General features: G+C 59.8%; 1 protein-coding gene across 1 annotated transcript; it reads left to right on the plus strand.

Annotated features, from left to right (window-relative positions):
* The first annotated feature begins 2,194 nt into the window (after positions 1–2,194).
* PLPP7 (phospholipid phosphatase 7 (inactive)) lies at positions 2,195–14,788 on the plus strand. The gene is made up of 2 exons (XM_030293972.1): positions 2,195–3,220; positions 13,367–14,788. The coding sequence occupies exons 1-2, from the start codon at positions 2,770–2,772 to the stop codon at positions 13,729–13,731; spliced, it is 816 nt and encodes a 271-aa protein (XP_030149832.1). The 5' UTR covers positions 2,195–2,769; the 3' UTR covers positions 13,732–14,788.
* Positions 14,789–23,838: the final 9,050 nt, after the last annotated feature.

Genomic DNA, 23,838 nt, shown 5'->3' on the forward strand with positions numbered 1-23,838 from the left:
AGGACTGTGTGGCCTATGGTAGGGCCTCGTAAAGGGGTGGAGCCTGCTTCTCAGCTGTCTGAGAAAGTGAACAGGGCCACCCTACCTGAGAGAGGAAGGAGCAGGTCTCAGGCTCAGTGAGCCCCTCACACCACCCTTCCTTCAGCCCCCCGCACCCCCCCCCCCCAGGATGGGGAACAGGGGCCAGGAGGGCTCATAGGACTTACTCGTGGTCACTAAGCTGGAGGTGGCCAAGCCAGGGTTTGAACCTGGGGCTGCCTCACGCCAGAGCCTCCCCTTAACCACTCCTGGGTCAGAGCGTAGCTGGACTCCGTGGACTTCTTCAGCATGGGTCCCACTGTGGCCCTCAGAACCTGCTGGCCGCTCTGACCAGACCGAGATGCTGACACAGACCTCGGGGTATTAATAGCCCCAATCTGGGCTAGGCTCCTCTTCTCCTCCTGAGGCCAGCCCAGGTCATGGGCCCCACGCAGGGAGAGGGAGATGCGTGCCCTGGTGGAGGACTGAGCGAGTGTGCCCAGGTCCCTGCTGTCTGAGGGATCCGTGTCTGGACGCCCTCCTGTTCCACCCCAGGGGCTGGCTTGGGAGTTGAACCTCCACCCTTTTGGGCTGCTTGGCTGGAGGCCTTCATGCCTCTGAGCCTCAGCTTCCTCATCTGTAAAATGGGGGTGGTATCACAGCTTCACAGAAAGGCTGGTTATGGGGCGCGAAGGAGCTAGAGCACACAGCTCAGTACATTGCCCGCCACCCACGCATTCCGAGCACATCTGCATGTGTAGCTGTCCAGGAGCCAGGATGAGGCAGCCCGGGTCATCAGTGCTCCACCCAAGAGGCTGGGACGCCACCCAGTCTGGAACATCGTCTTCTGTGGCTGCGTGATCTGAATGGAACAGTCTGGAAGAAGGATGCCGGGGAGTCTGCAAGGGACCCCGGACTGAGGGCTCCTGGAGTCTGCCTTCGCACCAACCAGGTATGGCGTAGGTGTGGGTCCTTCTGAAAGGGACACTCGGAAGTGAGACGAGACTGGGCCTTTTTTGCCAAACAGGATCAATTCCTAACCCATAGGGTTGAGGGCTCACTGCGGGGCAGGGACCCTGCTCAGCATTTAACAGACGTCATCTCACTGACCTCACAATGGCCTTTGAGAGGTAGACGCTAATATTCCCATGTTACAGGTGGAGACACCAAGGCCCAGACGGGCCACGTGACTTGTTCAAGATCCCACGGCTTAGTTGGTGCCGGATCCCAGGTCATCCCCCATTTGTCAGACTCTGGAGACCATGGCTGGTGCCCTGTGGCCAGAGAGCACTCACCTCCCCACCTTGGAAGGCTCTGAACCTGGTACCTAGAGGCTGTGGGGTGTCACAGGTGGGCTCCATGATTGGAAGGGAAGGTCACAGCCTCCTGCCTCCATCCCAGCTGGATGGACAGGCCCTGAGCTGTGAGACCAGGGCATTCACTGCTGAGCCTTCTGGTCACCCTATATCAATGGCTTTCCCTTGAGCCCAGGCCCAGCCAGCCCTCAAAGGGCTGTGGAGACTTTGGGTTCCTGTAGTCACCCAGGTGGGGACAGAGAGGCCTGACTCAAACCCCAAGTCCTCAGCTGGGCCCTCTCAGCCTGCCCTCTTTGGCTCCCAGCCTCTCTTGTCCTTCTGCGTCATGCACCGGCCGCACAGGCCTCTGGGACTTCACGTGGGGTAACCTGTCCTCCCACCGTGATTCTCAAGACAAACCGAGGCTGTGGTTCTGTGACCCTATCCCACGTCTCTGCACCTGCAATCATTTCCATGTCATTTGTCTGACCCCCCCCCACTGAACTGAGCTTCCCAGGGACAGGACGGACCTGTCATTTGTGGCGTGTGCCAGGCCCCTCGGGTCGCATCAGGCATTTGATAACCACTGGTGGGCTGTCTGAAGCTGCTGGAGTGCCCCTGTCCTTCGAAAAAACTCTAAGCAGTGGAGGCAGCCTCCAAGAGGCAGATCCATTACCAACCGATCACCCAACCCTCCCTCTAATGGAAATCAGATCTTACAGATTATTGCCATTTGATTGGACTCTCATGCACCGAAGCCAAATTCAAGACTGATCAAAAAATAGGAATAAAGCCCCAACCTGCCAGCTTAATGAAATGTTGTCACGGGGGGGGGGGGGGGGGGAGGGGGGGGCTGGGCCCGGCCCCAGCCGACCCAAGATGATGCCGTCAGTGACGTCCTTCACTCCGTCTGGTGCCCGGGGAGGACTTTGGCGTGGCCCCACTGTCCAGTCTGTGGGACGGGGTCCCCGGGCCCAGGCCAATGGGGCGGGCGGGCCTGGCTCACAGGGGTCCGCGCTGCTCCGAGGGAACCTGGTAAGAGCAGGGGTTAGTTCAGGGCCTGCGTCTGGGGGCCTCTGGGCCAGGGCAGCGGGAGGACTACATTTCCCAGACTCCTCCAGTCCCGGGGAGTGAGCCATTGGAAGATTTAAATAGCCCAGGCCCCTGAGGCAGCGAGGCCGCAGCTGTGGACTCGTCCGCCTCCCCGGTGGCTCCATTGGCGCTGGCCCGCATCGGTGGGCTCGATTGGCCGCGCAGCTGGCACTGACGTCCCCGTGGAGCCCGGTGGCAGCTGGAGGTAAACAGCCATGTGCAATCCTGCACTCTATATTTAACAGCTGCTGCGGAGAAGGCAGGGAGGCAGGGAGTGGTGGCGGGATCCCCGGGCGGCTCCCGTCTTCGGGGAGAAGGCCTCCCAGCCCGGCTGGCACCGGCCCTCGTGGCGCGAGGCGTCACCATGCCAGCCTCCCAGAGCCGCGCCCGGGCCCGGGACCGCAACAACGTCCTCAACAGAGCCGAGTTCCTGTCCCTGAACCAGCCCCCCAAGGGCGCCCCGGAGCCCCGCAGCTCGGGCAGGAAGGCCCCGGGCCCCTCGGCGCAGCCCCCGTCCCCTGGCGATGGGGCCCGCGAGAGGCGCCAGTCACAGCAGCTGCCCGAGGAGGACTGCATGCAGCTGAACCCCTCCTTCAAGGGCATTGCCTTCAACTCCCTGCTGGCCATTGACATCTGCATGTCCAAGCGGCTGGGGGTGTGTGCCGGCCGGGCCGCGTCCTGGGCCAGCGCCCGCTCCATGGTCAAGCTCATTGGCATCACGGGCCACGGCATCCCCTGGATCGGGGGTACCATCCTCTGCCTGGTGAAGAGCAGCACACTGGCCGGCCAGGAGGTGCTCATGAACCTGCTCCTGGGTGAGTGTGCCCGCCGTCCGCCACCCGCCCCGCCAGTTCCCCCGGGAGGGAGCCCACACCACCCCGCCCCGGCCAGCATGAGTGGGGCCCTCAGAAGCCGCCTGGAACCATCTAATGAGGCTAGGCAGGAAGGGTGCCCCAGAAACAGGCAAACCTCCAGCCTGGGAAAGAGAGAGCCGGGGATGCGCAGGCGGGGGCCCCCCTCCAGAGCGGGGGGCCTCGAGAAGGTGGAGGCCCTGAGGGAACCTCCAAGGAAGGGCTCGGCTCTTGGCAAAGTGCCCCCACTGCCCCAGAGGCGGCTTGAAGGGAGGGGGTGCTGGAGGATGTGGCCTCGAGGGAGGCCGTCAAGAATCTGGTGGGGGTCCTGGAGCTGGGATCCTGGTAAGTGTCCAGAGAGGGGGAGCTCCCATCCCACGGGTTGGGGTCCTGGAGTTCCTAGGCTGCTTGCAAACAGGGCTTGTGAGCTGCCCCCATGCCCCCCCCCCCGGTTGGTTCAGAGCCCCTGCCTGCTGCCCAGGCCTGGGGGTGCCGGAGGTCCAGTCTGGGGCTCCTGCCCACTTGTGGCCGCCTAGAGTGCTTACCTGCTGCTTCCCTAGGTGAGTCGCTGGAGGAACCGGCCAGGTGAGCTGGTGCTGGTTTGTTTTACCACCGTCTCTGCTGCCGGTATCTCTCCGTTTGGCACCGTCCTGTGCTGGGGGACCCGCTCCCCTCCACTTGCAAGGTGACACCGACCCCCATCCTGCGCACCTGCAGATCCCCAAGGTGCTAGGGGAACCCCGGCTTCCACCCTCCACGCCGGGCCCACGTTGGTCCCCTCGGCCCTCTCAGCGCGGCCACCAATTTGGGCACAGGCGGTCGGAGGTCTCAGGCCAAGCAAACCCTGCCGAGGGAACCCAGCTCCAGAAGGGGGGTAGTAGGCTGGGCCACCGACAGCTGCGATCCCAGATGAAGTTAGGATAATGTGCATCTCGCTGCTTAGGTCTCAGAGGGTCTGGGGCTGGACATGCTGTGGGTGGGACGTGGGGAGGAGGAAACGGTCAGGGGCTTCCTTGCAACCCCCCCCCCACCACGTTTTTCCGTTCTTCTTATTAAATCGTTTACGTGACTTGTTGTTTCTCCCGAATAGACAGTCCCACGTGACTGGTGCTATTATCGCTCCCACTTTACAGATTAGGAAATTGAGGTTCCTATAAATAAAGCAACCTGGCCAAGGCTTCGGGGCTAGAGATTTGCACCGGGCCTGCCTGACACCAGGCTTGTGCTCTTTCCAGGCGCCCTGCCACGGGCTTCCCGGGGCAGAGCCCTGCGCTCATTATCCAAGGTTTCCCTGGGGCTCTTACAGCCCCAGACAGAGCAGCCGTTCCAGAAAGCCGTGTTGGGAGTTAGGTTGTCTGGTGTCCGAGGACAGGGGTGAGAAGGGACCCTGAAGCCTCCCTCTCAGCCCTGCTCCCTAGCCCCTGTCCGCAGGTCCCTTCCCTGGGTGAGGTTGGAGGTGATAAAGCTGTATTTGTAATGTGTTCAGTGTTAACTGTGTGCCCAGCATTGCATGAAACACACCTTCGCTTCTAATCCTCTCACAGTCCCGGAAGGGAGAAGCAACATCTTCCCCTTGTAAAGAGGAGGAAACTGAGGCACAGGGCGGCGGCTTGCCCATGGTCATGCAGCTGGTCAGAGACGGTGCGGGGAGCACTTCTAGCTCGTTAAGAGGAGGTTTCTGGCTCATTCCGGCAACCAGCAGCTGTGGGCCCAAAGGCACCTGCTTCAGATTCGGGATGCCTCCCTTCTCGAATAAGAATGGCAGTCGTTCTTAAGTTTTTAAAAACCTCATTCATTGAGCTTCTTTGTGTACCGAATACGATGCCATGAATGTCCTGTATTTCATAATCTAAAAATACTTTTAACGACTTAATAAGCATTCGTGTACCCGCTTTACAGATGAGTTAACCGAGGTTCAGAGGGGTCCAGGGACATGCCCACTCCACACAAGCGTTAGTGGCAGGCCCAGGGAGCAAAGCCACGTCCTCCAGACGGCAAACCCTTTGCCTCCCCGCTCGCCGTCAGCCCGCAGGCTGCGGGTACCACCCCATCGTTCCAGAAGCATGAGTACAGCAAGGAGGTGAAGGGTCTGGGGGGAAGTTTTCCACCTGCCAGCACCTTCGCTGGTGTATCTGGGCGCTAAGAGCACAGAGAAATAGGGGCCTGGCACAAAGCAGCCTCTCAACAGCAGGTGCTCAGAGCAGGCAGAGTGGTCTGTGGGCTCCACTCACTCTGTGGGGGTGCAGACCGAGCCCCTCAGTTCCGTGGCAGAAAGCCAGGGTGGGTTCAGATCCCACAGCTCTGGCCCAACCCGCCAGGGGGGTCTGCCATTCTCTGCCTGGGGAGAGCAGCGCAGAGTGCAGAGTTCGGTCTGTCCTTCAGTCTTTGGGGGGACGGCGGGGGGCAGCTTTCCACCCTAGAGCACAGGCTCCCAGGTCAGACTGGGCTTTTTCCAATCCTTCCCTGACCCTTTCTCTCTGTGAACTTGTTCAGGCCAGTTCCCGTCTCTGAACCTCAGTTTCCTGATCTGTACGTGGGGCCCCAGGGCTTAGGGGAAGCTGATAAGGCACTTGGCACAGTGGGTTGCAGGTGAACATCCCAGTCCTGCCCTCCTGCCCTGAGCACTGGGGCACCTAGCTAATTCCCGGGGGCAGTCTCTGGGCTGGGAGCGGAGGCCCCGCCTGTGTAGTTGGGACCTAGGCTCCCTGCGGCCCCAGAAGGGAAAACTCAGGTGCCCTGGGAACTGAGAGTTCTAGCCGGTCACCCTGGGAGGGGTCCCAGCTGGGCCAGGAGGAAGTCCTCTGCACTGCCTCCCCCACCTCCGTGTTCCCTCCCCCCAGGGCCATGCTGCCCAGCCTGGAGAACAAGCCAAAAGGGGTCTTAGCAGCTGGCAAAACCTTGGACTCCAGAGTCGGCTGGACCTGGGTGCAAATCCTAGCCCCGCTGTGGGAACTCGGACACGTGACTTTGCCTCTCTGAGCCTCATTTTCCTCATCCGGCAAATGGGTGGCTGGGACAGCTCACTGAAGAAGCACGCATGAGCAATTGGCTCATACTAATGCCAGTTAACGCTTGTGCAACTCTGCATAGCACTATCCTTGCCCCGTCGCCATTATCAAAAGCAGTCCTGGGTCCCCCCCCCCAGGCCCCAGACACCTGTGAGATGACTCAGTCCCCTCCCTCGGCCCTCCCCTGCAGCGTCAGGCTTGATGATCCCACAGAGAGCCATGCGATAGGTGACCTAGGCCAATCCCAGCTCACCAAGCCCATCCCGGTTTCTTCGTGGGCCTGTCCTTGGCGGACCATGCCTCCCATGTCTTGTTGCCATGATCTATAAAAGTGCCTCTATTGAGATTGTCCTGTCTATTAAAATTTTAGCCATTTTAAGTGTTCATGGCCATTGAACACATTCGCAATGTCATGGAGCCATCACCACCGTCCGTCTCCGGAGCTTTTCCTCTTCCCAAACGGAACCCCCATCTCCATTAAACGTTGACTCCCCAGCCCCTCGCCCAGCCCCTGGCACCCACCGCTCTCCTTCCTACGTCTCTATGAACGTGACTTCTCTAGGGGCCTCAGAAAAGTGGAGTCACACACCGTCGTCCTTCTGTGTCTGGCTGATTTCACTTTGAGTAATGGCCTCCAGGTTCCTCCGTGCTGTAGCGGGCATCAGGAGTCGCTTCCTTTTCAAGGCTGAGTAATATTCCGCGGTATGGCTACGCCACGTTTTGTTGACCCATCACCCATCGGTGGACACTTGGCTTGCTTCTGCCCGACGGCTGTCGCGAACAGCGCCGCCGTGAACACGGGCGCGCAAGTCCCTGCTTTCGGCGCGTTGGGGTAATTTTTCGAAGAACACCCGCACTGTTGCCCGTGGCCGCTGCACCATCCCACCGGCGATGCACGAGGGCTCACGTCTCTCTGGGTCCTTGCTAACGCCCACTGGTTTCCGGGTTTTGATAATGAGCGTCCTAGTGAGCGTGCAAAGTGGTATCTCGTGGCTTTGAGTTGCATTTTCCTTGATGATCAGTGACGCTGAGCACTCTGTCATCATATCCTCTTCTAGCAAGGGAAATTCGAACATTGCGAGGACAGATGACCAAAACAGTGAGGGCTTCCCTTAAACCCCCTCCTCCCCAGGAATAACATCCCCTGCGGCTTGGGTCACGGGCCTCTGGACGCGTGTGACAGCCTAACTCTGGGCACATGCTAACATAGCGTAGGTTTCTCAAATGACCTCCTGCAGTGTTATTCCCAGCAAGGCCTCCTTCTCACAGGACCCACCGGGCCATGAACGTGCCCTTTGGGAACGTGGTCTCAGCCCCGCATCCCTTTACCTCAAGCTTCAAGGTTCAGAAACCAGAACTGGCCCCTCAGCCTTGCAGCAGCCCTACACCCACCCAGCCCCCTGTGCAGACCCTCTGTATAATCTGTGATGTCATCTCTCCCTCACCACCCACTGGGTCCGCTCTTAGCGACGCCTTGGTGACGACCGCCCCCCCCTCCCTGCCTGCTGTCCCTAATTGATGGCTACCTAGGCTGACCGGCCTTCCCATCTGGAGCTCTCCTGTGGAGCCGGTGGCTGCCAGATCTGTAGGGAGAGAACATTCCCTCGCCTTTTCCTGGCTTCACTTGTCATGTCTCTGTGCGGCTCAATGAGACATCGGTCCCTCCACGGGGGGGGGGGGGGGGCCTTCAGCCGCCCCCTGACCACGCACCGTCCTGACAGCTGCCCTTGTGGCCATGCGTGATTGGGCAGGCTCATGTCTACACTGCCTGGTGCTCAGCTGAGTGAATAGATGATGCTGTCAGAGTCCTGTGCCCGTGGCTTTGATTTCCTTGTCCCCCAAGAGTCTTTGGAGAGAGCTGGAGCCGGCCTTGGTATCTGGATTCTTCAGATGAGAAAGCAGATCGTTCAGGCCAGGGGAGGTAGAGACAGGCCAGGGCCCTCGCATTGCCTGCCCCCCCCCCCCGCCAGGGTGCCCAGGGCTGGGGGCGTGGCTCTGGCTGAAGTCAGGGGCTGCCCAGGTCGGGAGAGGTGCCGGGCATGGGCACATGCGTCTACACACACACACTGCTCACACCGACAGAGTGGAGGTCCCAGTGCTAAAAGGCTAGAAGGTTCCCACCTACCCTCGGGACACCCGCCCCCCACTCCACCCCTCTGCTCGCTGCGCACCTCCCTGAGAGCTACATCCTGCTAGAACTGTGCACTGGTTTTTTTAAGAGATTTCGCATGCCTGTGCTGCAACACACACGAAGTTGACCACGTGAACCATCTTTAAGCGCTAAAATGCAGCGGCATTAAATGCATTCGCATCGTAGGTAACCGTCACCCCCACCCACCTCCAGAACTTTTCCATTTTCCCAAACTGGGGCTCTGTCCCCACTTACACAAGAACTCCCCATTCCCTGCCTTCACTTGAGAACGTCCCCAGGGTTCGTCCATCCCCCAACCCTTGGTAACCGCTGTTTACTTTCCGTCTCTATGAATTCATCTATTCTAGGGCGCCTCCTAAAAGTGCAGTCATGCACCACTTGTCCTTTTGTAAAAATAACTGTTTAACAATGTGCCCAATAACGCCTGTTCGTGGGAAGAAAACGATTAAATGCAGGATGACAGAAAGACAACAAAAAAAAATCACCCTCGTCTTCCTACCTAGAGAGAAGCACTCTTAACCAGTCGGTGGAGCCTTCCGGACTTTGTGTCTCTGCGTATAGACACATTTACATCTTATTTTACAAGAACGGCATCATACTGCCAATCCCGTTTGGTACTTGTCCTTCTCCACTTAACAAAAAACCCCACAGGGCTCCTTCGGTGGCTATAAATACACACCTGCCTCATCGTTGGCCGTGGCCCCGGCACGCCATTGTCTAGACTTGGCCACGACACATCCCATCCGTCTCTGACTCAAGGGCATCGCGTTGGTGCGGTCCTCGGTGTTAGGAAGACCGTGAATCACGGTGCGTATCCCTAATTATTTCCCAAGGAGATATTCTACGAATGGAAGAGCTGAGTCAAGGAAGTCGGGTCGCAAAGGCTTCTAGGTCTGAGGCCGAATGCCCTTCAGAAAGTTTAGAGGGATTGGTGCTGCCCCAGAGCCCTGCCGGCCGGTCCCCCAGCTCCTGGAGGAGTTGGAATGGGGGGCTAAGAGGCAGGGTCGGCCCCCGGGGCCGGAAGAGCTGGGACCCCTCCTCCCTGCCCCAGCCAGTGAGAGTCACGGCCCACAGACCCGTCCCCTCGCCGGCCAACAAGGAGCCCCCACCCCACCCCCGCCCTGGTCAGGCCGGGTTTGGCTCTCTGCCGAGCCCACAGCCTCCCCCTTCCCACCTCCTGCCCAGCCTGATTCCCCCATGCTGGAAAGCAGCTGAAGCTCCACGGGGGCCAGGAGAGGTCACCTCAGCCATTCCTCTGCCTCCGGGCAGACACACACGCGCACACACACACACACACACACAAGCGGCCAGCCACAGGCAGGCAGGAGGCCTCAGGAGCGGCCAATTCCAAATCTCCCATGATAGCAGCTCTTTTCTCAGAAAGCTCTGGCCCCTGGCCTCGGCCCTGTGACCCCCCTGGTTCCGCAGGCAGCACAGGCCCCCAAGGTCTCTGGGGTGGGGAAGGACAGGGGACGCTGAGACAGGTCTCTCGCCCTGCTCTGAGGCGGGGAGGCTGCCGGGGCAGCAGCGCCTGGGGAACGGCTGTGCCTCCTGCCTGGGGGCCCGGACATCTCAGAGCCCAGCTTGCTGAGAGGGGCCGGGAGTGGAAATGGCTACAACCGGGATGGTGAGGGAGGCCGAGCCCTGTGTCCCAGGCGCCGTTTATGGAGCGCGTCCTGCGAGCCGCGCTCTGAGTGGCCTCTGGGACTTTGTCAATGAGGGGAAGGGAGGCTGGGAGAGGCGGACGTGCCAAGGTCGTGCGGTCGGCAAGCAGCTGACCTTGAAGCTGGCCTCTGATTCTGGAGCCCAGGTGCGTGCACAGCCACTGCCCTCGTTGACCGCAGGGGGTGAAGGCCCGGGGAGGCCAGGTGGCCCGCTCTGCTCGCACGGCGCGCCAGGGGCGACGGGCTTCTGCCGCCATCCTGCCCCTCTCCCCCGAGCATCCTGCCGGGCCGACCTTCCCCGTGGGCCCCCGTTGCCTCCTCTCCAAGGCCAGGAGGAATGTAGGTCAGGGAAGTTGACAGTGCTGTGCGATCGGAATTCACGGAGCCCTGAGTGATGGCTCCATTTGCTTCTATTTCTGGGCCCTAGATTATGCGCTGATAGTGTAAGAATCATGGTCACAAGGAGGGCTGGCCGGGGTGCTGGAGGAGGGGCGGGCAGCCCCGTCCTGGCAGCAGGAGGTGGGGGTGGGTGGGCGGAGGCCCAGGAAAGGCATCAGCTGTGCTGGGGAGCCGTCCTGCCTCTTCCTCCTCCAAGCCTCAACACCCAACGGCCACAGCGTGGGGACTGGGAGACCACTGTCCCGTTATAGAGAGGAACTCTATAACCAGTGCTTACTGCCCACCTGCTACCTCGGCCCCACGGCACTCGGCCAGCCGGGCTCACCCACCAGCCCGGGGCCGGGCCCGTGCCTGACCTACCCGAGAGCCAGCCGTGCCCAGGAACTGGAGGTCCAGTGAATGAATGAACAAGGCATAGGATGGGCGGGGCCAGACGGACAGCCAGCGGCAAAGGGGTAGAGTCTCTACCTCGTTATGGCCTCAAGAGACAGAACCGGCCAGAAATAGCAGCGGATTCCCCATGGCCCAGACACAGGGGCGCCTGGGTGGCTCAGTCGCTTAAGCATCTGACTCTTGCTTTTAGCTCAGCTCACGATCTCATGGTTCGGGGGTTCAAGCCCCACGTCAGGCTCTGCCCTGGCAGCATGGAGCCTGCTTGGGATTCTCTATCTCCCTCTGTCTCTGCCCCTCCCCTGCTCGCTCGCTCTCAAAACTAAATATTGAAATCAGGGACACAGGTAGCCTCCGAGGCCTCTGTGGGGGGGGAGGGGGACCGGGGAGGGTCCCCAAAAGGAGCCCCCCCCCAGCTTCTCCACAGGGCCGCCTCTCTTATCTGTTCCACACCCTGAATCTTCGTATTTGCTTTCGACGGGGAAGAAATGCTTGGCTCCTAAAAAGTGAGGAGGGTGTGGGTCTAGCTCAGTCCTTGGCCTGTGGTTCCTGACCAGCCATGACGGGGGCCGGGGCATGTGGGGAGACCCTGGCACAAGCCCTTCGTGCCTTCAGCCACCAAATCTGAGGATGCCAACGCTGCCCCCTCCCTCCTGCCTTCCTCTGTGCACACCTGCTCCAAGATTCACGCTTGTCTGGGAAGGCAGCTTTTAAACCAGCAACAGCCTGCCAAGGTGATGAGCCTCGGTTTCTGGCTGAGAAACTTGGTCACCAGTTGGACAGACGACTATGCCTTCCAGTGACTAATGTCGCGTTTGGCTCCTTCTCAGGGCCCGATCCTGGTCCACATTAACCCCCTAGACCCCAGCAGCCCACCCGACACCCAGGCTGTGGCTGGCCACCACCCAAAGCGCCAGGGAAGCTCTGATTTCCCTGCGGGTGGCGGAGGTCTCGGAACAGGCGTCGGGTAATTTCGACCCTGGGGGGAGCCCCAGAGAAGGAGACACTCTCACCGACGCACCTGCTGGATGCCGGCTGGCCGCCAGGATCAGGCCGGCTGGGACTGAGAAGTAATAAGGGCAAGTCCTGAAGGGCGAGGGAGAATAAGTCGGCGGGGGAGGGAAAGGGCGGAACCTTCCAGAAAGGACAAGCCGCAGGTATGAATACTCCGACCTCTAAGGCTTGGTCTTGTCCTCCGTAAAAGGGGGACGATATGGTTCGGCTGCTGCCGCGGCCAATAGTGTGATGGTTCCTCCAGAAGTTACCAGCTAGAGTTACCATATCACCGTGCGACTCCGCCATAGGCCTGTCCTCACAAACACCGGAAACAGGCGCTCGGCAAATACTTGGACGCGAGCATCCGCAATAGCCAGAAGGTGCAAGGAACCCAGACGTCCCCTGACAGGCGAACAGATACACAAACGGCGGGGGGGGGGGGGGGTGTCCCGGCAGCGGACTGTTATTCCGCTTTAGGAATAACGTACCAACGCATGCTGCGTGGACGGACCTCGAACACACGATCCTGAGTGAAAGCAGCCTCACACAAAAGGCCACGTGTCTGACTCCCTGCATGAGAAGTGCCCACGGGAGGCATATCCGTAGAGAGAGAAAGCAGATCGGTGGCAGCCAGGGCTGGGGGCAATAGGAGAGGGACAGGTCGTGTCATGGGTCCCGGACTTCCTTTTGGGGGTGAGAAGCGTGTTTTGCAACTGGGAACTGGTGGATGTACAGTCCTGTGAATGTATTTCTTTTTAAGTGTATTTATTTTGAGAGAGAGAGAGAGAGAGAGAAGGCATGCGTGGGGAAGGGGCAGAGAGAGACAAGGAGAGAGAATCCCAAGCAGGCTCCGAGCCGTCAGCACAGAGCCCGACGCGGGGCTCGAACTCACGGACCGTGAGATCATGACATGAGCCGAAGTCGGTGGCCCAACCGACTGAGCCCCCCCCAGGTGCCCCAACCCTGTGAGTGTGTTGAATGCCACTGTGTTGAATGTCACCTTCGCTTCTCAAAACCAGGGATATAGTCGTGTGCTGTTCCCAGGATCGCAGGGACGTCAGTGAGGTCCTTCCAGAAGAATCACCAGCCGGGGTTGGTGGGTCAGGACCGAGGCCCTCCTCAGGGGCCCGTGCTGCCCCCGATGACCCACTCTGTCGTGCTGGCACCTTTACCGAGCCCCGTGAACAAATTGGGTCCGGGCCCTCGCGGAGCACGTGTGGCGTCAGGGAAGAGAGACGAGTGTGATGCTGAGAAAGCGTGTGATGGGCCAGGGCTTCGGTAAACGGGCGGTCGGGAGGCCGGTCTGCCGAGGAAAGGGAGGGCCCGGGCCGGGTGGGCGTCCCAGGAAAGGGCGTTCAGGTACAGCACAGGCAAAGGCCCTGGGGTAGAAACGCGCCAGGGGGGTCAGCGTGGCTGAAGCGAAGGAAGCAAGGCAGGGCGGGGGTGCTGAGGTGCGAGGGGACGCTGACGGTCCCTCGGGGCCTCTCCCTCTCGCCCACAGCTCTGCTCCTGGACATCATGACGGTGGCCGGCGTGCAGAAACTCATCAAGCGCCGCGGCCCGTTCGAGACGAACCCCAGCCTCCTGGACTACCTCACCATGGACGTGTACGCCTTCCCCGCTGGGCACGCCAGCCGCGCGGCCATGGTGTCCAAGTTCTTCCTCAGCCACCTGGTGCTGGCCGTGCCCCTGCGCGTCCTGCTGGTACTCTGGGCCTTCTGCGTGGGCCTGTCGCGCGTGATGATCGGACGCCACCACATCACGGACGTCATCTCGGGCTTCGTCATCGGCTACTTCCAGTTCCGCCTGGTGGAGCTGGTCTGGATGTCCTCCAACACCTGCCAGATGCTCATCTCCGCCTGGTGAGCCGCCTGCTCGGGGCTCCGGGAGCCGAGAGAGGAGGCAGGCGCGGCGGCCGACCGGCGGCCTCACGTCCCCCGTCGCGGTTGGAGGCTGGCGACCGCGGCCGGGCCGCCGGGAGGCTCGGTGCGGCCGGCAGGGGCGGGTGCTCTCTGCCCCTTGGCCTGGACCGCGCGTGTCCTCTCTGGGCCACGCTTTGCTTCCGCCACGGAGAAGGCAGGCGAGAACTAAAGGTGGCGGGAGCGGGGCCGGGTCTTGTCCGTCCCTCAGTCGCCGTCACGACCGCTGAGTGCTTGGCTGTGCCCGCCGTGCCCACAGCACGATGCCTGGCAGAGCGCCCCCCCCACCCCCCGCCCAGCACAGGTGCCACTGCCATTAACGGTCATCGGTAGCTCAGGGCAGCACTTTCCGAAGGGCGCCCTGCCGGAAGCCAGCCTGCAAGTCGCTTTGGGAAGGAAAAGGGTTTTGTGGTCAAATAAACTTGGGCAATGGCGCGCACCGTGCCCCCGTGCCGGACGTTCACGAGGGCCGTTGTCGCCACAAAGGCTCTGACACGTCCTGTGCAAATGCTTCCTGTCAAACTCCGTGTGTCCTCAGCGCATTTGACCACAGACCCCTTTTCTCGAGGAACAGCTACTAACCCCCAAAGAACCGCCGTCTCCTCAAGCGCGTTTTGGGAGAGGCCGCCCGGGAGCCGGAGGGCCTGAGGCACGCGTGGGCCTCTCCCAGCGCCTGCGCAGAGCTCACGGCCGCGGGCATCGGTGCCGCTTTGGCCCCCAGGGGCCGGACTCCATGTGACCTGATAGGTCGTTTCCAAGTACCCATCATGGATGTGCATTTCATGTGACAATACAAGGCGATATGCAGCGGACCCCTCTCCTGCGTGCTCTCTCCTCGTGTGATGCAAGTTTCCAGGCAGGAGGGTCTCTGTTGACACAAAAGGGTGGGATGTCTTCAGCCCCGGATGGGCCGTGGTGTCAGGTGGTCAGAGGTTAAGGGGCTCCTAGATTTTTCCGGGCTGGTTGGTCGTTCTCCCTGAGGTCACGATGCGGGGGCTCGAACTCACAAACTGTGAGATCGTGCCCCGGGCTGAGATCCAGAGTTGGACACTTAGCCGACTGAGCCACCCAGGCGCCCCCATTTTCACGTACACCTTAATCACATCTGCAAAGACTCCATTTCTGAATGAGGTCACATTCACAGGCGCTGAGAGTTAGGACTTCAGCATATCTTTCGGGGCCCACGATGCGACCCATAACACCTACGATCCTTTGGGGGAGGAAACCGCCTTCCTCTCTCAGCCAGGCCATGGGGACAGGGCAGAACATTCCCGTCTGCAGAGGGGTCCAGCTGCCCGTGGTGAACGGTGGGTGGGGGGGTCTCCGGACCCAGAGCACTCCACAGGCCTAGCCCTCAGGCCTGACTACCCTCCCCTCCTGCTGCAGGGAACCCACAACCCCCCTTCCCCCCCCACCCCCGCCTGGGACTTGCCCCAGCAGACAGGACCCGCCCTCCCTCCCCAACCCACCCCCCCAAGGCCCCGGGCTTCTCTCCTGAGCCTCCAGTGTTCCCTTTGCTGCTAGAGGTGTGGGACACCTGCACCTTGTCTCTTCCCTTGAGGGGCTCTGGGGCACCCACCCGGCCGGGCCACCACGATTTAAACCCCCAACTTGCCACGTTGAACATCGGCTGCTTCTGGAGCCTTTGAAATACATTCTGCGCGTTTCCACGGACGCTCCCAGGTGGCGAGCTTACGGGATGCGGAACAGAGTGGGGTGAGGCTGTCTTCCTTCTTCACCTCGCCCCTACCCTGGGAACCTGCCGCCCACGGTAGATCCCGCTCCAGCTTTGGGCTGGGGACGGGCCCACGTCCCCAGCAGGCACACAGGTCCCCAAGGGCTCTGCCTCTGCAGGGGGTGGGTGGCGGTCTCTGGAGCGTCTAGGATGAGAGGGGATGCTGGAGAATGGAGGCCCCTCGGCGGCCCCCCTAAAGCTTAAGGGGAGCCGGTGGCACCCCGAGCGCCTAACAAATGCTTAAGAGGAAAGGCATCCTGGGAAGCCTTGTCTGGAAGGCACATGCTGTGGGGTGTCAGTTACACTGGGTGCTAGAGACCCAGGCTCAGGCCAGTGCCAGCTCTTCCTGGCAGCGGTGACATCCCCTCTCGGAGCCCTCGTGTCCTGATCTGTCAGACGAGGATGACAGTGATCCCTGTGAGGGCATGCGTGACCCCGGGGCGCCCTCCGTGGGGGAGCCTGGCGTAAGGTCTGTGCCCGAGGATGTCACCCTGGCATCCTGGACGGACCCCCTGAGGGAGCCCACGAGAGCGGAGCTGGGGGCGGGGTTGGGACGAGGCTGTGAATCCTTAGGAACCCGCCATCCCCCCACTGTTTCTGGAGAGAGCCTGGGGGTGGGGACTGGGGGCAGGGGAGACGAGGGGACAGCTTCCAGAGCCCCAGCGATGCAACCGGAAAGTATGGGTGTGTTGTCGCATGGGTATAGGGACCGCACTCCTGTGACCAAAGCCAATACCTGCTCCCTCTTTTTTTTTCCTGGTGAATTTTAAGAAGTGATGTTTGAATGGTAAACCAAGCCTGCGTGCCCGGGATAAACCCCGGGGCTCACGACGCAGTACCCTTTTCTAAATACTGCTGGATTGGACTGGATAAAGATCTTGTTAAAGATTTTTGCCTCTAGAGCCACGAGGGCCGTCCTTGATCTGTCTGTGTCCGCTTGGGTCATCAGGGTAATGCTGACCTCGTCTATTTTTCTGAGAGGCTGTGCAGAATCGACATTTTCCTCTTTACCCCTCGGATCTCAGGCCTCTCCTTCATTCCTAACCTCTCTGGAACCACCTGTCAGTGGAGCTGACATTCAGTTCACGACTGACTCTGGGAGAGGAGGGGAGGGGAGGGGAGGGGAGGGGACTTGGCCCTATTTTACAGGCGAGAAGACTGAGGCTCAGAGAAGGAAAGTCGTTTCCCCGAAGTCACTCAGCTAGGATGTGGCACAGCCAGGATTGGAGCCCAGGCCTGAGCGGCCTCAGAGCAGAGAAGCCCTCTGGAAAACAGAAGGGCAGGGCGCCCCCCCAGCGTCGGGGCAAGGTTGCCGGCAACGGGTGGGTTGGCTTTTCGTATTATTATTTATTGACATCTAGTTGGTGCACAATAGTTGTATTAGCTTCAGGTGTGCCACTTTTTTATTTAATTTTTTTTTTGAGAGAGAGAGCGAGAGCGCACGTGACAGAGAGAGTGGGGAGAGGGGCAGCCACGCCCAGCGCAGAGCCCGACGTGGGGCTTGATCCCACGACTGTGAGATCATGACCCGAGCCGAAATCAAGAGTCAGACGCTTAACCGAGTGTCTGCCTTCCAAGAGGCGAGGCAGAGGCCTGAGGACAGGTGCCCTCAAGGTGGCCCGGCCCCAAAGGTGTAGGCCAGAGAATCGCCCGCCTGGGTTTCCTCAGTAAAGGTCACTTGATTGGAGGGCCAAGGCGGGAGTGGGGGCCAAGCTGGAGTTGGGCTGGGCAGGCCGGTGGGGAGGAAAGAGCACACACATGGGAGTCAGACAGATGTGGCTTCAAATTCTGGCCCTGACGAATCACTGAGCCCTCCGAGCCTCGGTGTTGCCCTCCATAAAATGGGGCTGAGGCTGGCCGTGCACAGGTGTGAGCATTAGAGAGACAGAGCCCCCAGCTGAGGCCTGCGAAGGAAAGAATGAGCTGCCTGGGCCACCGTGCCCCTGGAGAGGACCACGAGTGCTCCCTGGGCCCTCGGGGGCGGGGCAGGACGCTAGGGGCTTGGCTGGGCAGGTGTCGGTCGGGAGCTGAGGAATCTGGAGGTGGGCGTGTGCCCGTGTCATGGTGGGACCAGTGGGGGCTGGCCTCTGGCGTGGTTTGCCTGGACCCCGGGGTGGGGGTGCACAGGGCAGGGCCGGGTGTACAATCACCTGCAACCTTCTCCATGGCAACCGCAGAGCTTCAGGGATTCTGTGCTCCTGGTCACCGCGGTTCAAATCCCGGGAGAGGGATGAACCCCACTCCAGCCCCAGAAAAGGGACAAAACAGCTGTTCTGTCTGTTGAGGATTTGGGGATGGGGTTGGCGAGGGCGGCGGGACAGAGGGACAGAGCTGGGTGTGAAGACTGGGGCCGCCACCTAGGAGGGGGCGGGCGGGGCCTGTGGCTGGGGCTCAGAGACCTTGCTGGCTCTGGGGCTGTGCCCGCTCTGCCCCGGGGAGGGGCTGCACCTCCAAGTCCAAGTTCACAGGTGAGAGAGGCCGCTGGGAGCCGGCTTGGGGACAAGCCCTGGGGGGGGTGGACCCTCGGGGAAGGCCAGAGCACTGGTCTCATCACGGTTACAATGAGGCTCTTGGGCGCCCAGATGCTGCAACCCCACCATGGAAAGAGGTGGCCCTGGGGCACGTCTGTCCCGGTGATGCTTCTGTGCGCTCACGCAGGCACAGAGACGTGTGACAGACACGCACAGGTGTCAGCCTGGGCCATAGCTCAAGCCCGGGCGTCCAGAGTGCCCACCACACTCGCCCGACTCGCGAGCCAGCGGGAGGCGGGAAAGGTCACTCATGTTATATTCAAACTCAGGTTGCCCATATGGTTTTCTTTTCCTATGAAAAGGATATACGTTCACGCTGGGGGAAATGGAAAGATGGGCACGAAGAAGATAGCCTTTCAGTTCATCTTGGCGTCATGTTGCCTTGAGATGACCCTTAACGAGACCATGCCCTGTGCCATCCACCTGAATTCTCACACACACACACACACACACACACACACTTCAAACCAAGCAGAATGGCACATATTCTTTTCATAATCTGCTCTTTTATTTCATCGGATGTCACGGACACATCTCTGGGGCAGGCACGTCTCCGGATGCCCTCCCAGTGTCCCACCCAGCCGTCAGCTACACACATCACTTCCTCTTTTTTTTATTAACTTTTTTCGTTTTCATTCCAGTATAGTTAACGTGCATCCATTTTCTTTCTTTCTTTTTAATGTTTATTTATCATGGAGGGAGAGCGCAAGCGGGGGAGGGGCAGGGAGAGAGAGAGAGAGAGGGAGGGAGACACAGAATCCGAAGCGGGCTCCAGGCTCCGAGCTGCCAGCACAGAGCCCGATGCGGGGCTCGAACCCACACACCGCGAGACCATGACCTGAGCCAAAGTCGGATGCTTAACCGACTGAGCCCCCCAGACGTCCCGCCATGCATCTGTTTTCTTAGCCAGGCCTCTCTGAGTACCTATTGCTTGATTAGGCTCCTGGAGGTTTTTCGCGGCTGTAAACCACGTTCCCGTGAAAACTTGCGCCATCGTCGGGCACATCTGTGATTTTCTCCTCACGGGACATTCCCAGGGGCGGGAAGGAGCGAACAAAGCCTAGTCGGCACAGGGTGGGGGCCTCCGAGCCAGGCGGCCCTGGCCTGAGACCCCGCTTTTCCGCTCTCCGGAGGGGTCGTCAGCATTGCAGAGCTGCAGATAAATCAAGGGTGACGATGACAGTCCCCACTGCCCGAGGATCTGGGGAGGAACTGATGACGCATGCAACGTGCTCTGGCGGACAGAATAACGGCCCCCCAGGGACATCCACGTCCCAGTGCCCAGAATCCGACATTAGATGGCCCTGGGAATTAGGGCAGCAGACGGAATCAGGTTTGCTAATCAGCTGACCTTAACTAGGGACATAACCTGGCAGGTGGGCCCGGTGCAATCACATGAGTCCTGAAAAGTAGAAGGGGGCGGAAGGAAGGCCAGAGCGCGCAACGTGGGGGCTCAGCCTGCTGGCCTGGAAACTAGGGGAAGGGGCTCTAGAAGCCGGGAAAGGCAAGGAAACCAATGCTCCGCTGGAGCCCCCAGAAGTAACCAGACCTGCCACACCTTGAACTTAGCCCAAGGAGGCTGTGGACCTCTGACCCTCCAGACGGTAAGACGATAAACTGGTGGTACTTTAAGCTCCTGAGCTCGAGGTGCTCTGTTATGGCAGCGATAGGGACCTCGGCCCGGTGCCTCACTCGGGCCCGCCCCCGGCCCCCCCCTCCCCTGCTGCTGTGTCCATTGGACTCGCTGCCCCTGTCCCAGAATCAATGCCAACCATCAAATCTGAGGTCTCTGGGATCACGCAGCCCAGCAGCCCCTTCACAAATGGGGATACTGAGGCCCAGTGAGGCTGTCAGGGCCACACCAGGTGCCCAAGGCACCGTGCAGCTGCCCCTGACCCTCATCCCCAGGCTCCTGGCTCCAGGCAGAGCCGCAGGGGGACTGAACTCACCCCTTCCTGCCCTGAGCGCTCTGAACTGTTAAGTTCCCCTCCATGTTGTCCGAGCCCTTTCCCAAAGTCGCTGGTGGCCGGGCGCCCCCCACCCCCCAGCCTGGAACGTTGTCCTCCGTTAGAGTTGTAATTTGTCAAAATAAAGGGCAGGATCTTGGGGTTTCTGAAGATCCCCCCAACAACTGTTTTCTGGCCACGGTGGGGCTGGGGTGGAAGGAGCCCTCTCCAGGAAACACGCCAGCGTGGGTATCACGGGCTGAGTTGTGTCCCCTGCCGCCAGAAAAAAGACACCGAAGTCCTAACCCCCCCGGACCTCGGAACGTGACTGCATTTGAAGCCGAGGCCTTAATGATGTGCTTGAGTGAAAAAGAGGTCATGAGGGTGGGCCCCAATCCAGCAGGCAGGTGCCGCACAAGAAGAGGAAATTTGGACACAGACACAACAAAGGAAAACCATGTGAAGACACAGGAAGAAGACGGGGTCTAGCAACCAAGGAGAGGGGGCTTTGATCTTGGACTGCAACCTCCAGAACCGTGAGTGGATAAGTTTCTACTGTTTCAGCCCCCCGCCCCCCGACCTAAGGCAGCGCTGGGACACTGATGCAGCGAGCTTGTCAGGTCGGCTGGCTCTCACCTATCGGCACAGGAAGAGCGAGCCTCGGGGGAGACGGAGACACGCGCCAGGCTGGGGCGGGTCTGGAGCGTGGAGCCCTGCTCTGCGACCGGGCCTGCCCCACCCTGCCGGAGGGGCCGAGATACTTCTGGGCAGCGCGGGGAGAGCACCGTCCAGGGAGCCGCCCCGGAGGTCCTGGCGCGTCTGTAGACCCTACCACGGTGTCCTGAGCCCCTGCCCAGGGGAAGCTGAGGAAAGCGGTATGGCATGACGTCCCCGTGTCCCCGGGCCCTTCCCTGCTCGGGGAAAACTCCGCGAGGGGCAAGCAGAGGGACATCAGGAGTTAGGAAAATGCACGGACTCCCGGATCAGCTGCCATCTGGCTCCAGGACGAAAGTGAACATCTGGCCATCAGAGCGTTTATGTAACCCACGTGTGAGCACACGTGTCTGGGCGCGGGCTGGTGCCCAGGCCGCGCGCCGCCGCCCCCCCCCCCCGACTTGGCCCCGCGTGTGAAACGGGCCTCATAATAAGAGGGCTGTTGTGGGGGACCGGGTGATGCTGGACCACGATGCCTGGCGTGAGGTCAGAGCTCAGCGAGCCCTCCCCGTGCCCCACAGAGCTCGTGCACTCGGGCACGTGTGCGCACACACGCACGCACACGTGGCTGGCTGGCCGGCCTCGGCTTTCTCCCGTGTAAAAGTACACACGGGAGATCTCTCAGCTGGCTTCCGGCCTCACTATTCTGTAACCTGCACCTACGTAGGAAACGGTGCCCACACAGGCTCACACACTGTGACCCTTCTACACCTGCATTCTGATGGGCATATTTGCATACGTGGCCCTGCTTGTGTTTATACACACGCGTGTGTGCCCTTGCACAGAGGCACACACGCACACACACGTATCCCTATGGTTCAGGCTTGCCAGATTTAGCAAATGAAAATATAGGCTGCAGGGGGCGCCCGGGGGGCCCAGTCGGCGTAAGCGTCTGACTCTTGGTTTCAGCTCAGATCGTGTTCTCGCAATTCTTGGGTTCGAGCCTCACGTTGGGCTCTGTGCTGACAGCTCGGAGCCTGGAGCCTGCTTCCGATTCTGTGTCTCCCTCTCTCTCTGGCCCTCCCCTGCTCATGTTCTGTCTCTCTCTGTCGCAAAAATGAATAAAAACATTTAAAAAATAAATAAAAAAATAATAGAAGGCAACTGATCTATGTTTAAAAAAAAACATATAGGTGCAATATTTGGGACATACTTAATACTAAAACACTGTTCATTTATTCAAAGTTCAAATTCACCGGGGTGTCCTATATTTTCTCTGGCAACCCTAATGTGTATAGGTCTGTGCACGCGCACACACACACACACACACACACACTTTTACTCACGAAGACAGCAGGGTCCCCACGGCCAGCCTAGAACATGCCATCTCGTCTCCCCATCGGAATTTCCAAGGCCTTCCTGCGTCTCATAATCGAACCCACAGCTGTTCCCCTGGCCACGGTGCAGCTCCGGGCCCCCCGTCCCTGAGGTCAATAGCCCGGCCCAGGCCTAGGCCTGCTGGTGGGAAGGGAGCACTTCCAGCCGGAGCCTCGGGGTTTGCCGGGACCCCGAGAAAGCACTCGTTGCCAACAGCCCAGCTGTGAAGTCTGGCAGGAGAGGCCAAGCCCTGGGAAGAGCCCCACCCTGAGCCTGGCCTCGAGGAGAGAGGTCCAGTTGGGGTCAGAGATGTAATCTGAGCCCCCTGAGGCCCAGCGTGGCCTCTTCTCCACCCGGTGCTGCAATCCCCTGGTGGTAGAGAGTCAGCACAAGGGGGTCCTGAGTCCCTCATTGCTCAACTCAGATCCTTTGGTGCAGAGAGAGGAGTCCGGGGGGGCGTGGGGGGCGGGGGAGGACCCAGACCTACCCCTCCCCATGTGACCTGGGTGGCCACCCATCCCCACCCCCCTTTAGAAGAGAGGAAGTCTAGTCCGGAGCCCCACAGCCCCAGGCCAGCGGATGTGGGAGCAAACATTTTTTGGTTGTTCCTCTGAGACATTTTTTTATGCATTCATAAAAATATAGATGTGTTTTGACAAAAAAGCGACCGTACCCTATAGTTTTGTGACCTACTTTTTTCATTTCCTAACATAGTGCGAATATCTTCCTGCGTCAATAACTAAACATCTACCTCTTGACTTCTAGCAGGATCGCGGTGATTCCTTCTATAGAAGAGCCACATATATGAGTTTGGTTTCTAATTGAGAAACATACCATGGCATAAAATGAACCGACTTAAAGAGTACACTTCAGGGGTATTTAGTATATTTGCAAGGTGGTACGACCACCACCTCTACCTGGTTCCAAAACCTTTTATTTTATTATTATTATTTTTTTTAACGTTTATTTATTTTTGGGACAGAGAGAGACAGCGCATGAACGGGGGAGGGGCAGAGAGAGAGGGAGACACAGAATCGGAAACAGGCTCCAGGCTCTGAGCCATCAGCCCAGAGCCTGACGCGGGGCTCGAACTCACGGACCGCGAGATCGTGACCTGGCCGAAGTCGGACGCTTAACCGACTGCGCCACCCAGGCGCCCCTATTATTATTTTTTTAATGTTTACTCATTTTGGGGGGAGACAGAGACAGAGCACGAGCGGGGGGAGGGGCAGAGAGAGAGGGAGACGCAGCATCCCAGGCAGGCTCCAGGCTCCGAGCCATCAGCACAGAGCCCGATGCGGGGCTCGAACTCACGGACCGCGAGATCATGACCTGAGCCAAAGTCGGACGCTCAACCGACGGAGCCACCCGGGCGCCGCTCCAAAACCTTTTAGTCACTCCAAAATCAAACCCAGGGGCACCTAGGTGGCCTCATAGGTTAAGCGGCTTCAGCTCTGATCTTGATCTCAGGGTCGTGAGTTTAAGCCCCACATCGGGCTTCACGCTGGGCATGAACCTGCTTATAGAATAAATAAAGCTTTAAAAAATCCGAAACCCATACCTCCTACTCCGTGAGCCCCCGTCCTCCTTCCCCGCCCCCAGCCCCTGGAAGCTCCCAGTCTGCTTTCTGTCTCTATGGATTTGCCTCTTGCGATGGAATCCTACAATACGTGACTTTTTGTGTCCGGCTCCTTTACTGTCACGTCTTCACAGTACATCCGTGTCGTAGCAGGTGTCAGGACTCCATTCCTTTCTGTGGCTGAGTCGTCAGGGATGACATCATGGATGCGTTCTCTGGACGATCCGCATTT

Source organism: Lynx canadensis, chromosome D4 (genome assembly GCF_007474595.2).
Source record: "Lynx canadensis isolate LIC74 chromosome D4, mLynCan4.pri.v2, whole genome shotgun sequence".
NCBI lineage: Eukaryota > Metazoa > Chordata > Mammalia > Carnivora > Felidae > Lynx > Lynx canadensis.